Genomic DNA, 14,593 nt, shown 5'->3' with positions numbered 1-14,593 from the left:
GAACAATGATATGCAACCACATACTCCATTTTGGAAAAGGTCGATAAAATAGTCTCCAAGTCAAATTGCACATCCTCTACACAAATGGCCTGCAACCAACGGAATATTGGGTGGGGGTAAATCCTGTATTTTCCTAGTATTTAATTTCTAGTAACAAGAATTTCAAAAATTATTGGCAGGGTAGGCCCAACCCAATCACCTGGCTGGGTGTGGTTTGCTTGACGACAGTATGAGAACATACAACGGGACCGTCTATATTATACTGTAGCAAAAGTTTTTGAGAAATACAAACAATGACCAATTGCCTCTGGCAGTTTCATGCCTCTACATGCCTTAATTGTTTTCTCGCAACATACAATTACATTTGTGATCAGAGCCACATTTGAAAGCACATGTATAGCAATAACCATTTACTTGTATATACCTGTGGAGGCCCAGCACTGAAGCTCATCAAAATGTATGAACTTTCCACTACTGGTCCTCTAGTCAAACCACGGATCCAAGGCATGTGTCAATTGGTATCGTCCCGCCAGCTCTGCATCCTCTGCATGTGCAAGCAGCAGCATTTCATTTCATGACCACAATTGAGCTTGTGCAGGGACATGCCTATGACGGCACTATGCATCTTTGGCTCGCTGCCCAGAAGTATGCCACGCAGCTATGATTGATCTCCCATGCATCAGAGCACAAATAATTACTTCTTCTTGATAATAGTAGGAACACCATAACAAACAGGAGCTGCACCAATCATAAGCGGAAGCCTACAAGCACGCCTAGCTTCATTTATATAAGAAGCTATTCGAATGTGCCCGCAATTGCAGGATTTGCTGCTGTCACCTATCTCTATCTGTTGCTGCTTCCTACCACGCGTGCCTCCTCGTCTTGGACTACCATTATCCTTCAGGGCAATGGTCATGGACTCAAATTCTTGTGTTAGCTCGCAACATTTAGAGCAACTCTTGACGGCCGCAAGGTTTTCTTGCAACCATGAACTGAGCAACACTTTACTAAATCGATCGATGTCTTTATCTGAGACGTCCCAGAGATTTGCAATGACAGAAGGAGAACCAGCTAATAAATAAGACAAAGGGGCCCCTTGAGGAGCATAATCCCCTTTGCAATGAATTGTCCCACTACTGCAACCCATAAGAAGAGCAGCTGCACAATTATCTAACTTCTCGATTTCCTTTCCAGAAATATACTGACTTCCTGCAACATTTTTCCAGAATAGTTAGAACACTCAGTGTTAGTACAACAGATACCTGGCGGCAAAAAGACAATATCTGAACTCTGAACAGTAGTCTGGTGGAAGTTCACATTGCATAACAGTAATAGCATAACCAACCGGTCATCAAATGCCGTCACACTTCAAAACATTTGCTGCCACTAGCATCACAAGCAGTAGTTCATACCGATACATACGCCACTATAAATAACAAGTTGTACAGCATAAAATTATTGTGCCATCTAGTGAATGTTAAAGTGTTAACTTCAATAAAACTGGGTGACCATTGTGCAGCTACTAGATTAGTAGTCCCTCCGATCCATCCTAAGTGTCTCAGATTTAGTACTCCCTCCGATCCATAAAAGTGTCGTCCATTATGGATCAGAGGGAATAATAAAGAATGGGGTATCATAAAGTTTTTTAGCAAGTGCAAATACTTGTACTCCCTCCGTTTCATAATTCTTGTCGAAATATTATATGTATCTAGACGCTTTTTAGGAATAGATACGTCCATTTTTGGGCAAAATTGAGACAAGAATTATGAAACGGAGGGAGTATCCTATAAGCTGCATACGATGGTGGTAGTGCACTACACTTGGACAGATTCAAAGATTGAAAGTGTGTAAGTTCAAATGACTTCGACTCAAGCAGATTATAGTAGTATAAGACGTTTTCTTAAAAAAAGTATTATAAAAACGTCAACAAAGCGACAAAACTATTAATTTTTACTCCCTCCGTTCCATAATTCTTGTCTCAAATTTGCCCAAAAATAGATGTACTCCCTCCTTTTCATAATTCTTGTCGAAATCTTACATGTATCTAGACACCTTTTAGGAATAGATACATCCATTTTTGGGCAAATTTGAGACAAGAATTATGGAACGAAGGGAGTATATTCCTAAAAAATGTCTAGATACATGTAATATTTCAACAAGAATTATGGAACGGAAGGAGTATTATATAGCGCATACCACTCCCATGTCCAAAGTAGAGGAAAAGATCATGATTCCTCAGGGCCAAGACAAGCTCTTCAGGTGCTGGAGCATCCCCAGAGTTCCCCTACATGCCATCATCAATACATCATTCACAATTATTTCCTGGTACAGTTTTCTAGGAAGAATCCATTATTATCTATATTTCTAGAATGTAAAAGAACAGTTAAGTTCAAAACAGTGGATCAATTTATATATAACAAACATACTCCCTCCGTCCGGAAACAAGTGACTTGGATTTGTATAAGAATCTATACAAATGCAAATCACTTATTTCTGGACGGAGGGAGTAGTAAAATCGTTCTTTGCAATGTTCACCAATCACCAGTGAGCAAAAGGTTGTTTGAACAAGCACATTTTTCTCATCATTTCTAACTAACTTATTGACAGATCATCATTACCTTCCACTCGTAGTTTCTGAACAGCTGATCAAATTCTTCTTGTGTTTTGATCAAATCACCACTAGGATTCAACAGATAAAATGCATCGAAAGGGTCAATAACAGGAAAAGGAAGGACTATAGCATTGGCATCTTTGTAATGATTGGTGCTTCTAGTCAATGCTAGAAAGATGCTCCCCATTGATGGCATGCGATATATTTCTTGATTCCTTAGAACAGGCAAGTTTTCCCACGGAAGCATCTGCATTCAACCATTTTAAAGCAGAAGAGGTTACAGAAGATATACGCTGGGGGATAAAAAAGGGTATTGGCAATATTTCTAGCCAAAGAATACGATAAAGCTAGCAGTATAACAATTTATTTGCGAATAATACAGTAACTTGAAACAATGCCAGTTTAGGGTTGGGCCAAGCAGCATACATACTATAATGACTTCGAATTTAGCTATGAAAAATTATGTACCACAAAAATGAATTGCATTAGACCAAGTCAAGCTAGATGTGAATCAGTCAATGACACAATATTCACAATATTTCTCCCTACCAGCAATTAATCAGTAAAGCAGAACATCCATCAATACTTATAATGCAGAATCACATACACCTTTTAAATAATAGAAGAAATAAATAGCTCACGACAAGGATATCATGTTGCTCACCTGCACATCGATATCCAGAACTAAAATGAGAGGATGTCTATCAACTCGCTCAGCCAGCTCATTAACTATATCATTAGTTAAATACTCTATGGTTGCCAGACCTTCAGCTTCAATCTGGCCAGAGAAAGCTCGAAGCCTATCTCTTCCACAACACCCTCCCCTGCCAAAGTAACCTTTATATGATATTAGTTGAGAAAGACATTCCCTCAATTCATCGACTGATGTAACACCACCGAGGATGACCTTGATGAGCGCTGGATTTGCCTCAAGTTTGAATTCTGATTCCAGACCCGTGATTATATTTTCCATTGCCTCCTCATTGTGTTGATCAGCTAGTTGGTGACCAATGAGAAGGCATTTCCAGGGTCCTAGCCACAATTCTTCCATGTTTCTATTCAGAATGACAAAAGACATCAGAACAAAGGAAAATGATTACTAAAATAAAATACTAATAATTATTACTCCTGAGACGCTTATTATGGATCAGAGGGAGTATTAAAATAAAATCCTATCACGAAACCACAAAATTCTAACAAAGTGCTGACATAGACATCTACACTACTGTTGAAACAATTTACGGTTTTACGCCTAACATGTCAGAAATCTTACTCCAATATCTCGTCAAGGTGGTCGTTGAGCTTCATTCTATCTGACCACCACCTTACGGTATTTGCTCGTTCATCCTTTGGGCTGAGGTTTGCACCAGAGAGGGATCTAAAATTATCCTCAAGTAGCTTTTTAAAAGTTGGAGCCACATAGTCTACAATAGTGTAGCCCCAAGGGCACTTCCAATTCTTATCTGACGCTCTAGTTGAATAATCCAATTCTATGATAGAAGAATTTCCATCCAGTGTTTCTGACAAACAACAGACATGTGAAGAAAAAGGCAAAAAAACATCCAAGAATAAACTTGCGAATACTGTATGGGGATAATCATGACAGAAATCTACGCACCTTCCAAAATAGGATCCACTGGTAGAAGCATCGTTGTAGGCTTGTTCGTTGATTCAAATCTAGAAAGCAACATCCAAGCAGGAAAAAGGGAAGGGAGAAGAAGTGTTTCCCCAAGAACATTGACAAAATCACCTCCAAGAACACTGATGCACACAATTGGCACATCAGGGAGTTCATGGAAGAATTCGGTTACAAGCTTTTCCAGATGTTCAATATCTGCTGATGAAAACCTGATATAGGAATTTAGTTTAATTATAAATCTACATACACCATAAGAAACAACAAATTCAGTAAATTAACTATTCAAAACTTTTAACCTGAGAAACTTTGGAAAAACATTTGTCTCATTTTCAAAATCTGCAATGGAACCCTGAAAATGCAAAAGGGGAAAACTATTTTAAAAAATGAAGCACGTGACTATATTAATTCGGTTGTCAACTTGGCATGGTACAAACCTTGCAATCTTTTTTTCTGGGCAATGCTTGTAAGCTAGCAAGGTACTGATAATTGAGATAAGTTCCCACAGAAGTTTGGTGAAAGTATGCAGCCCAATGATTCAAAGAGAGAGACCCCTTGGAATACAAAGGTAACTGGATCGTGGAATCTATCGTCGAAAGTAAGAATATGCAGGCAAGTAACCTGCAAACCTGCACCAGGGGAGTTGCATTTCAGCAAAGGAGACACCACAAGTAGAACAAGTGTACAATTGAGGACAGAAAAAAAGGTAGCCTGATTTCTACAGCCATTCAAGAAAGATAGAATAGATATATTTTTACTTGTACTAAACATTTCAAATTAAAAGACCACATATTTAAACTATATCACAGACCTCCTGAAGAAGTAGGGGGCTCTCTGCAGATAGCACAAAAGCTTTCAGCAACCAAGAAACAACATCAGACATTTGTACACTAGAGAGGCTGCAGCACACATCCCTGCAGAAGGTGATAAAATAGTGGCAGCTTAGCAAGGGTGTGAACTGCTCCAATTAGAATATTATTACTCACTTGACTGATGCAAAATAGGGAGTTTAAACGAACCTTGACTGTTCTGAATGGAAGCCCTTTAGTAAAAAGAAACTCATATTACATAGTATTTCTGCCCGCTCGAAAGAAAGAAAATCACCAGTATTTTCATCCATCATTAGTCCAATTAAATAAGGCCCGTATGTTCTATAACAATCCTGAGGAGGAGATCTGAAATACAGCAATGATATGCACTGCCAGTAGATACTATGAACTTCATGAGCTCCATGCTTTCCACCATGAGCTGCCAAGGCTCTTGCTGCAAAAGGTAACACACCAGGACTTAACTATATGAAAGGCCTAAGAAGAAACTTGAGATAGCCACGCGAATCCAACACATCCTTCAGTAAAGTTATTTGCAGATACAAAAAATCATAGTATATGTGGATACAAAAAATCATACTCCCTCCGTCCCAAAATAAGTGACGTGGATTTGTACTTGAATCTATACAAATCCACGTCACTTATTTTGGGACGGAGGGAGTAGTTATTTGCAGATACAAAAAATCATAGTTATTTGCAGATACAAAAAATCATAGTAAAGTTATTTGCCAAAGTTAAGCACCAACCAAACAGATCCTTTAGACTCCATAGCCATGTGAATCCCTCAAATGTGTGTCTTATTAGCTGAAGTATATCATAGATTGATTAAGCACATAACAGAACCTGAAAAAAAAAATAGTACCTGTTTTCAACAGAATAGACACAAGGTGGCGTCGGCGAATACAGTCCAGTCTGAATTGCAAAATATTCTCAATGCACCCTGAATTGAGTGAATTAACAAAAAGGCAACTCCAACATCCAAAGATATTGCATATGCCATCTCTGCTGCAATCAATGACATCAACAGAACAGTCTACCTTCCCACAGACCAAAGCACCTGTGGACAATTGGCCATTCCAAGATATGCCGTTTTTACAATTTAGTTCAGCTAAATCATTTTCATCTTTCATATGTGCAGTTCGCTTACTAGAGCGGGTGGTTCTAGTCTTTGCATGAGCTGCCACATTTTGTTCTTTGGCTAAACGTGACGAACTTCTGGATGCCCTCTTAACTTTAACATCCAATGGTGGAGCAGCTTCGACGTTCCTCAAGTTTTGCTTGTCAGATTTTAATCCCACGAGTTTATTCTTCTGGTCAATAGGTGTCCGACTCAACAGGAAACAAGGAGTACATGGAGGTAACACTCCATCATTGGCTGCTACGGGTTCTTTCCCATGATTACAAGCTCTACGCTTGGTTTCTGCAATACAATCTTTGCGGCAAAAGATAGAGCTAGTATTATTCTTATCATAGGACCCAGCAAGAAATTCCAAACCGGTGTTGTTCAACTTCTCCATGGCAGATTGGTACATGCCCAAAGCACTAGACAAGTTGCATGTTGACTGTTTCTGAAAGTCTTTCTCAAAGAGATTCCAAAACAGATCTCCAGCTTGCACATCAATTGATGTCTCCAGAGTCAACTTGCATAGCTTGCATGTGATGAATTTATCATTTTCCACAAGGAAATCCCTAGCACGTTTAATCTCACTCTCTGCAGCATCCCATAGCTGTCTCTTACGGTATAGTTGACCTACAGCACGAGACAAAAGGGACAATTGAACAAAAAACAATTAAAGCAATACTCCCTCTGTTCCTTAAATTAAGGCTTATATTGTTTCCTTTGACCGAGGGTTTGACTAAGGATTACTCCATCAACGTGTGACTTATGTGATATAAATCATAATCACAAACAAGTACTTTTGAATACGAATCCAATGATATCAATTTTATTTCACAAAATATATATACAGATAGACAAAATCTTGGTCAAAGGCTCGGTCAAAGAAAACAATATACGCCCTAATTTAAGGAACGGAGGGAGTAGATAGATCATTGATAGATATACGTACCTAACGCTGATGTAAAAACAACAGCGAAAAATGGTAATCCTTGGAAGCATGATATCTCCTTTCCTGTACGTAACAGAACTTCTGCTTCAGCACCATTACCAATCAATTCATACATTACAGCAACCTGAGTACATCACACAGTGAGAAACATGCATACAATATGCTACTTGAGGCCATGTCTCACACTACGAAAATAACTGATACTGCAAAAAGCTGGAGCAACATACAACAGGAATAATCACCCATCAGTAGGTTGGGTTCCGGTAGATGTGGTATACATATACCACCTACTTTTTCAATCATTTTGTTGGTATTGAAATTACTTCGTTCCACACTATTGCCATACCTGTAATACGCTTTCAAGATAGCATCTAAGTACATTCCATGGAGTAAAGAATGAATCACTCGTACTGCTTGACCTGGTGGAATCTGGCCAAATTTCAGCTATTGTTGGTCCCCATGCTTCAAGTGAAACAAAACCTTGACCACCAGAACATTGGCTTTCCCCACTTACGAACTTGCCCAAGTTAAATTTGAACTTCTTTTTTAGGAGCTTCTTGCGCAATTGGAGGGCTTCTCTTCCATATGAAATGGCCTGAAAAACAAAATAGAGAGTGTTCTGATTCATAAAAACTGAAGATTTTCTACCAAGGTAAATTGAGAGAAACCAATTACCTGGAGAAGTTGTCCTCTTGACAGAAGCCTTTCTGACAAACCATGGTATAGATAGCCAGCAAGATAGTTTGAACGATTACTTGATGTAACCTGCAAAATCAAACAATACAAGATGCATATTAGAAAAAATAAGAGACCATACCTACTACTCCCTCCGTCCCATATTAAGTGACTCAAATTTGCCCAAATATGAATGTATCTATGCTTAAAAAGTGTCTAGATACATGTAATAGAAAGTCACTTAATATGGGACTGAGGGAGTACATTATTGCATCGGAAGTAGCAGAACTTACTTCAGAAACCAGAGATGATGCAACTTTATCAACCTCATCAACACTGGCACTGAAACCAAACTGACTTCTGAAGGACTGTTCGCTTGATTGAGAAAAGAAGAAGTCGATAGGCCACAATTGCTGAAGAAACATAGAAAGCGAAGGATGGTCTCCTTTGAAACAGTCTATCCAAAATAATGTTTTGTGACAATCAACGCCAAGATGTTGCACCACATAAGAAATAAATTGCTGGTCCATTGGGAGATGACAGCATACATGGTTAAGGCGCCCGCCGGTAAACAACATGGAGAATAACTTTTCCAGGGGTAAGTTTTCTTGTTTCCATATCATTACCAGAAGCTTGCACAGGTCAAACTGAAGCTCGAAGCAGCCCTGATATGGAGTAGACATACATAATTATGTTGCTAAAGGTCAGCTGTTGCATCTCATTAAACCTAATAGGTTTTGACATGGCCTTACCTTTATCGCAAGCAAATCAACAAGAGAACAAATAAGTGGTACAAGAGTTTCTGATGGCGGTTGAAAGATCATACTGGGAGAAGAATGATGAAAAGTGTCCATCTTTGACCACAAGCCAACTGCACTCCTAGCATTATCAAAGATTACCTATTCGAAATGACAACAATTATAATAACAATAAGCAGACAAAGCGAACGGCACATGTTGGATCTAATATACATGTGACTATCCAAACAATTCTTGCATTGTTAATTGCACACGGCTATGATCTGAAGCAGTTACCTTGCCACCAAGATTGGCTTCCTGTGCACAATGGGCATGCAAGCAGTATGTAATAGCCAATTCATGGATCACAATAGCATTGCCTCGAGACGAATCAAGTAAGATGCCTTGCTGGTTTGATGGAAGAAAATGAATCTTAGATGTCCCTTGCGGTCTACATAAGAAAAGGGAACAGGATCGCCAGCGAATGAGAGGGGCGCTCACCAGTAAAGATATGGCTTCAGATAAGGACTCGATGCAGCTGCTTATCTTTTGCACTCCAGATGCCCGGAGCACACGTGCCTTTCTAACAAGAACCCTTGATCTCTCCAAATAATATCCTTTTGAGCAATATAATTCATTCAGGAGAATATCAATTATCATGTTCTGCATTTGTGCACAGAGCACGGTGGCATGAGATTCCATTACTCCATATGCTAATAATTCCTGCAGAACCCAATGCCCGTCCAAAGCCCTTGGTATCAAAAAGAGATCAAAATATAGATATACCATTTTTAATCCAACAAAAGCAGAATCTGGTACCTGTTCTAAGATTAACCCTACCGACTTCTTTGGCAGGGGAGAAGGGTAGCCCACAAGAGAGTGATAGAGAAGCCGAGCACTATCCACACGTTGGTCATCCTTAAAATCCTTACATGCTATCTAAAGTTTGAATAACAAATAAATTAAATCACATCAACAAAGCGTTGGAAGCAGAATAGCTTTTTATGTCAGTACCTTAACCCACAACTTGATTAGAACGAAAGAGCTGTTGTGATAATCAGGTGTGTCACCATAAGCCAATAATTCAGACAGGCTCTTCACAATGATATCGCGTATCATTTTTGCGCCACATCTATGGAGAGTGTCAACCATCTTTGCAATCCTTGCAAATGCATCAGTAATCAAATCCTTTAGTGTATCCCTTGGTAGATCCTCAATAATCTGCCCTTCAGTTCTTTCTGATAATCTACAGTAAGAAAGCTGTGTGTGTGCCCATATTGTTTGACAGCATAGCTCTAACGCCTTTGGTGCCTGAAACAGTTAGAACAGTCAATCATATCAAACTCCAGAGTTAAAATGCATATTAAGTAATAGATCAGCACCTCAGAAGGGTACCTTTTCAAAATGTCCTATATTATGAAGTGCCACACCAATGTTACCGAGTGAAGGAATCAGAAATTTGACCTCCTCAAGCATTACCCATGTACTTGAAATGACACAGCTTATAGAAGACAAGCTCTTCTGGACTATGAAAGCAAAATGCATTAATAGGTAACAAGGATAGTATTAAGAAATAGCAAAATCAGGTAATTTAACAGCAATTTCGACAAAGGCATTGGCATAGTAGGATACAAACACATGTTTGTTAATAAAAAATTATGCACGCAGAAAAATGATAACTCTCAGAAGTTATACAAATAACAAGCTGAAACATGGGATTCTACAATTGCACAAGTCACAATGGCAATGGTAAATGACTAAGTATGGCTGTCCAAATTAATAAGATTTCAATATAAATGTAGGAAAACCGACTTAAGTACCTCTATAGCTTCGTTGGTCACAAAGGACATTTTGATTGCTGAGACTAGAGCTCTCAGTAAGGTTACACGTTGTTCTTGCAGTCTCTCTTTTTCTCCTTCAGATATGTTGGTACAACTGTTACAACAAAAAAAAAACAGCCTGCACTATCAGGAGTTGCTCACTTATTACAGTGACAACATGTAAGATCTTATGGACTTACTTATAAGCAACAAGACTGGAATCGATGAACTGATGCAGTGCGGTTAAAACATATTTCATGTTTCCTGAACTGTGGACTGTTTCACCTTCAGAGAAGTTCTTCCAGACTTCATCTGCATGCTGCACTAGTATCTTGCAAACAAATTCCAGAGAACCCAAATATGACACAAAATAAATATGCTCATGTGACTGAGAATAACTGTGTTTCTGAATGGAATGTCCGGCCTGCTTTAGTGAACTTGAATATTTCCCCAAACTATCCAGTGCATTGAATTTGCCATAGGTCACATTAAAAAGCAGTGCTAGTGTGCCAAGTGCATTGTTCAAAGTCCGTAAATTCTTTTCTTCCATGAGAAAATTCGATATAGAGGAGTGCTCTTCACTTTCTACTTGCTGAGTACTGAAGTACAATCCGGTAGCATAAAGCTGCAGAATACAGGCAGTTGGAGAAGAAATCTACAAATGCAAGCGATGAAATTAATACAAATGGTGGCACTCTACGGTATGCATTAACATCAAGAATTGCTATAAAAAAAAGTACAGCATGTACCTCAGAGAAATAACCACCTTCTCTATAAAGTAGTACTGAAGCACCAACGTGTACATCCCTATTTGAAGAAAGAAACCTACGAGAAAAATAATCTACAAACTCCAGAAACTCATTTACAGCTTTAGGTAAGTCTGCCTGAAAAAGGTTACATGATATTACATCAGTTAGCTGTCTTGATGGTATAAAAACATCACCTTATTATCTTCACAAGATCAAAATAGACGGTAATAAAAACATTGATTGAACTTAGTACAAACAATACATGGAACCAGAAGTGCACCAGAAATCTGTTTTGATTGAGTTATTTGTCTCTTCTTTAGAATCTTAGCCCATCAGTAATCACAGTGAGTAAGAATGCTTAAAAAAGGTACGAACTAAAACCACGACAAGAATTAAGGATCGGAGGGAATAGAACATGGTGAATCAGGATTCTCAAACAGTACTACTGTTATAAGACTTCTAGGACATTCAGTATCACCACTAAAATAAGTACCACAAGCCATGCCATGGGAGTAACAAAAGTACATTATGAACAAGGGCTCTCGATCTGTCTAAGGAGATGTGTAAACAACCATATCAAGAAACATGTTTAGTAAGGATATGTTGTGGTGATTAAGCACTAAAATTTACAACTGAAACATGCAATTTCGGTCTTTCAGGAAGCATGGATTACAGAAGGCTTCAGTGCAGTTTCCTTGATGATTTATTATCAACTACGCACAACTTTTCATTGGTTATTTCATATGTATTTGCTGTACCACAAGTTTAATGAGGTTTTTAATAACCACAAAATTACAAACAGATTGCCAAAAAATAATGAAAGCATGCTACTACCTTGCCACATAAAACAGACGCAACGACTGTCTTTAACACATCGAGCAAAAGATGTGTGCTCCCTTTCCAACTCAAATCTACAGATGAACAGATCTTCCGAGCAACCTGCAACCAGAATAAATAGTTCATTAATCAACCAATATAATTAAGTTATATTGGTTGAATTCCAAGGGCGTTCAATTTGCTAGTGCCACGTACTGCCGGCAAGCGTTCGATCATCTGCGCCTTCTCGCACTCCCCTAACGTTGCAACACAGAATCGGCACACAAGGTTAGAGCTGAAAAATGGAGACTCGGCGGCCAGGAAAATTGCACAGCGGCTCAATGCGTTCACAAGCAGAGCAAGATACTTCCGTCTGGTCTCCTCAGACAGAGTCCTACGAATGCACAAGACCTCATAGTCAGATACCGTATCTGCTTTATTTAGTATATAAAAGATAATGCAAAGTTAGCAGTGCCCATAATTTCACCTGAGCCATGGCTTTAGCTGCTCGACAAGGCTGAGAACCCGTTCATACGGGGCAGCTTCCTTCACCTTGCTCTTGCTGGCACAATTAGCAAGGCAAGCGGTGAGCTCAACCACAAGGGTGGTGATTTCAGGGTCTGCCCCAGCCTCTCCTACAATGGCAGGATCAGGGAGGAGAGCGACACTTGCAGCACCCCGGCGAGGCTTCGACGTTACGGGCGGTGAGAGCGCGCAGCGTAGGGCGTCAAGAATAGCGGCAGCTTCCGCCTCGGCGCGGGCGTAGTGGCCTAGCGACTCGAGGCAGCAGACGAAGTGGCCGCGCTGGAGCAGCACGGAGTAGGGCTTCCCGGCGAGGCAGGTCGAGATGGACGCCAGGCAGTCGAGGATGAGGCCGTAGATCTCGAGCAGCTCGTCGAGCCATCCGGCGCCGCCTGGGGCGCTAGGGTTGTTCGGGCGGAGGAGCGGCGAGAGGAGCTTGAGCGCGCGGCACAGGAACGGGAGGAACCGCTTCGCGAGAGGGCGGACGGCGGCCGCGTCGGGAGGCGGCGGCGGCGGCTTCTGCTTCGTCGTCCTCTTCGGCGGTGGCTTCGGGTTAGGGTTTGCGCTGGGAAGGTGGGGGGTGAAGGGCTGGAGGTAGGCGGCGAAGCGGGAGTGGAGGCCGGCCTGGGAGGACGGAGAGGAGAGGGCGGCGAGGAGGTCATCGGCGGCGGCCTCCATCGCCGTGTGTGGATGGTCGGAGCGGAGCCGTGTGGGGAAATTTTTTGGCCGTTTGGGCGGGAAAGGCCGAGGGTTTTGGGCGGAGGCGGCCGCTACTCTTCGCAGTGGAGATTTGGAGTAGGTCGGTATTGTAGGTCGCGAACCGGAAGCGTGTGGCGGAAGATTACATAGTTGTGGGCCGAAAACAAGAATGTTTGGGCTAACAAGTGGGCTTATGGGCCTGCATCGTCGTCCCTTCTTTCCTGCTTCCTTTTTCCCACTTCTTGCTTTTGTTTACTTGCAACATCAGGAGCCAACGCTCGTTATTCTCAAAAAAAAAAAAAAAAAAAAAAAAGGAGCTAACGCTCGTTCCGTAGTGGATGCAACGTAGATCGGCGAATCCAACCAGCCGACCTCGATCCATTAGCTTCGATGGAGTTCTATCCATCCTGTTTTAGTGTTTTTTAGTGACGGATCTTGTTCATGCATGATTAAGTGCGTGTATCTTTTGCTTCCCTGTTTTTATTTTTTTTATTGTCCATTTGGGACGCCAGCTGCCGATCTGCGTGTTGGCGCCGACAGTGCAAGTGTGCATGTGTGATTCATCCGTGCAACGTGTCTACGCGGGAACCCCTGGAGGTGTTGTCCAGGGAACGAATGGGCTCAGTCTACAGTAGTGCATTAGTCTTGGCCCGATCGAGAGGGTGAATGAGTGATTCAGTCTGCCACTGATGAAAATCGCGTCTCACCTGATCAATCAAGTGACCTCTACTCCTCTTAAAGAACCGCATGGGTAGTGTTTATACGCGTAATTTCCTCACGCTGAAAATAAACATATCAACGATCCAAGTCAGTAAGAGAGCCAGGAGGCGGATCCGTCGTTTCCTGAATGCCCAGCTCTCAGGACGCACGCGCACGCGCATCTTCTCAGGAAGTCAGGATCCCAGAGCCGTCCGGCTCCAGCAGTCGCCAAGGGTCAGTTGGACTCGAGGTTAGTAGTACGAAAGAACGTGTACCTTGCAGTATGAGCAGTGTGGTTTTGGCTTGGGGCACTGTTTTCGCGATCTCGGCCGATGGCTTCTTCCGAAGTTCGAGCCTTCCCCGGTTAGCGACTCTTGCCATTGCGGCATGCCAACTCTCGATCTCGCTTTTATGGATTCTCGGTGTCTTGCCGCAACAACCTCCGCCTGGCCGGTCCTGAGTTCTGACTCTGAACTTCGCTACCGCCCGTGAGGCCGACACGAGTAAGCGACGTACTGGGATCGTATCGTGGTGATATTAATTTGTGGAATCTGATGCTTGCCCAAACACAACTAGGAAAATGCTAGGGTTGGACAATTTTTGGATAATGATACTCCATTAGAGAATGGAAGCAAGTTGCAGCAGCTCGCAGTGTGTGCCGCTCGAGGAGAAAGAGATACAGGGTTTGTTTGTTATTGTGCTGGATACATCGGCCAGCACATCATCGCATTCA

General features: G+C 41.3%; 1 protein-coding gene across 2 annotated transcripts; it reads right to left on the bottom strand.

Moving 5' to 3' along the window:
* Positions 1–230: 230 nt before the first annotated feature.
* On the bottom strand, positions 231–13,245 carry LOC100825113 (separase). Of its 2 annotated transcripts, XM_010238595.3 has the most exons (27): positions 12,428–13,243; positions 12,157–12,334; positions 11,959–12,063; positions 11,125–11,259; positions 10,576–11,030; positions 10,376–10,490; positions 9,951–10,076; positions 9,570–9,866; positions 9,375–9,494; positions 9,057–9,278; positions 8,853–8,963; positions 8,571–8,717; positions 8,112–8,483; positions 7,819–7,908; positions 7,490–7,738; positions 7,144–7,267; positions 5,937–6,824; positions 5,267–5,510; positions 5,059–5,161; positions 4,685–4,876; positions 4,547–4,599; positions 4,230–4,459; positions 3,885–4,131; positions 3,276–3,666; positions 2,619–2,858; positions 2,197–2,284; positions 231–1,209 (listed from the first exon to the last, which is right to left on the bottom strand). In XM_010238595.3, exons 1-27 carry the CDS (start codon positions 13,138–13,140, stop codon positions 695–697), a joined length of 6,750 nt encoding a protein of 2,249 aa, XP_010236897.1. In that variant the 5' UTR covers positions 13,141–13,243; the 3' UTR covers positions 231–694. The 2 variants fall into 2 exon arrangements, with proteins under 2 accessions (XP_010236897.1, XP_014756517.1); XM_014901031.2 differs by lacking the exons at positions 231–1,209; positions 2,197–2,284; positions 2,619–2,858 and having other exon boundaries at positions 3,278–3,435; positions 3,519–3,666; positions 12,428–13,245.
* Between the last annotated feature and the right edge of the window lie 1,348 nt (positions 13,246–14,593).

Source organism: Brachypodium distachyon, chromosome 3 (genome assembly GCF_000005505.3).
Source record: "Brachypodium distachyon strain Bd21 chromosome 3, Brachypodium_distachyon_v3.0, whole genome shotgun sequence".
NCBI lineage: Eukaryota > Viridiplantae > Streptophyta > Magnoliopsida > Poales > Poaceae > Brachypodium > Brachypodium distachyon.
The sequence above is the reverse complement of the archived record's forward strand: the minus strand, read 5'-3'. Positions and strand labels throughout refer to the sequence as shown.

Coding starts and splice junctions, on each gene's coding strand:
- LOC100825113 (XM_010238595.3), bottom strand. CDS start 13,140: ATGGAGGCCGCCGCCGATGACCTCCTCGCCGCCCTCTCCTCTCCGTCC. Junction 9,495..9,569: donor TAATCAAGTTGTGGGTTAAG/GTACTGACATAA, acceptor TTCAAACTTTAG/ATAGCATGTAAGGATTTTAA. Junction 4,460..4,546: donor GTTTTTCCAAAGTTTCTCAG/GTTAAAAGTTTT, acceptor TTCCTATATCAG/GTTTTCATCAGCAGATATTG.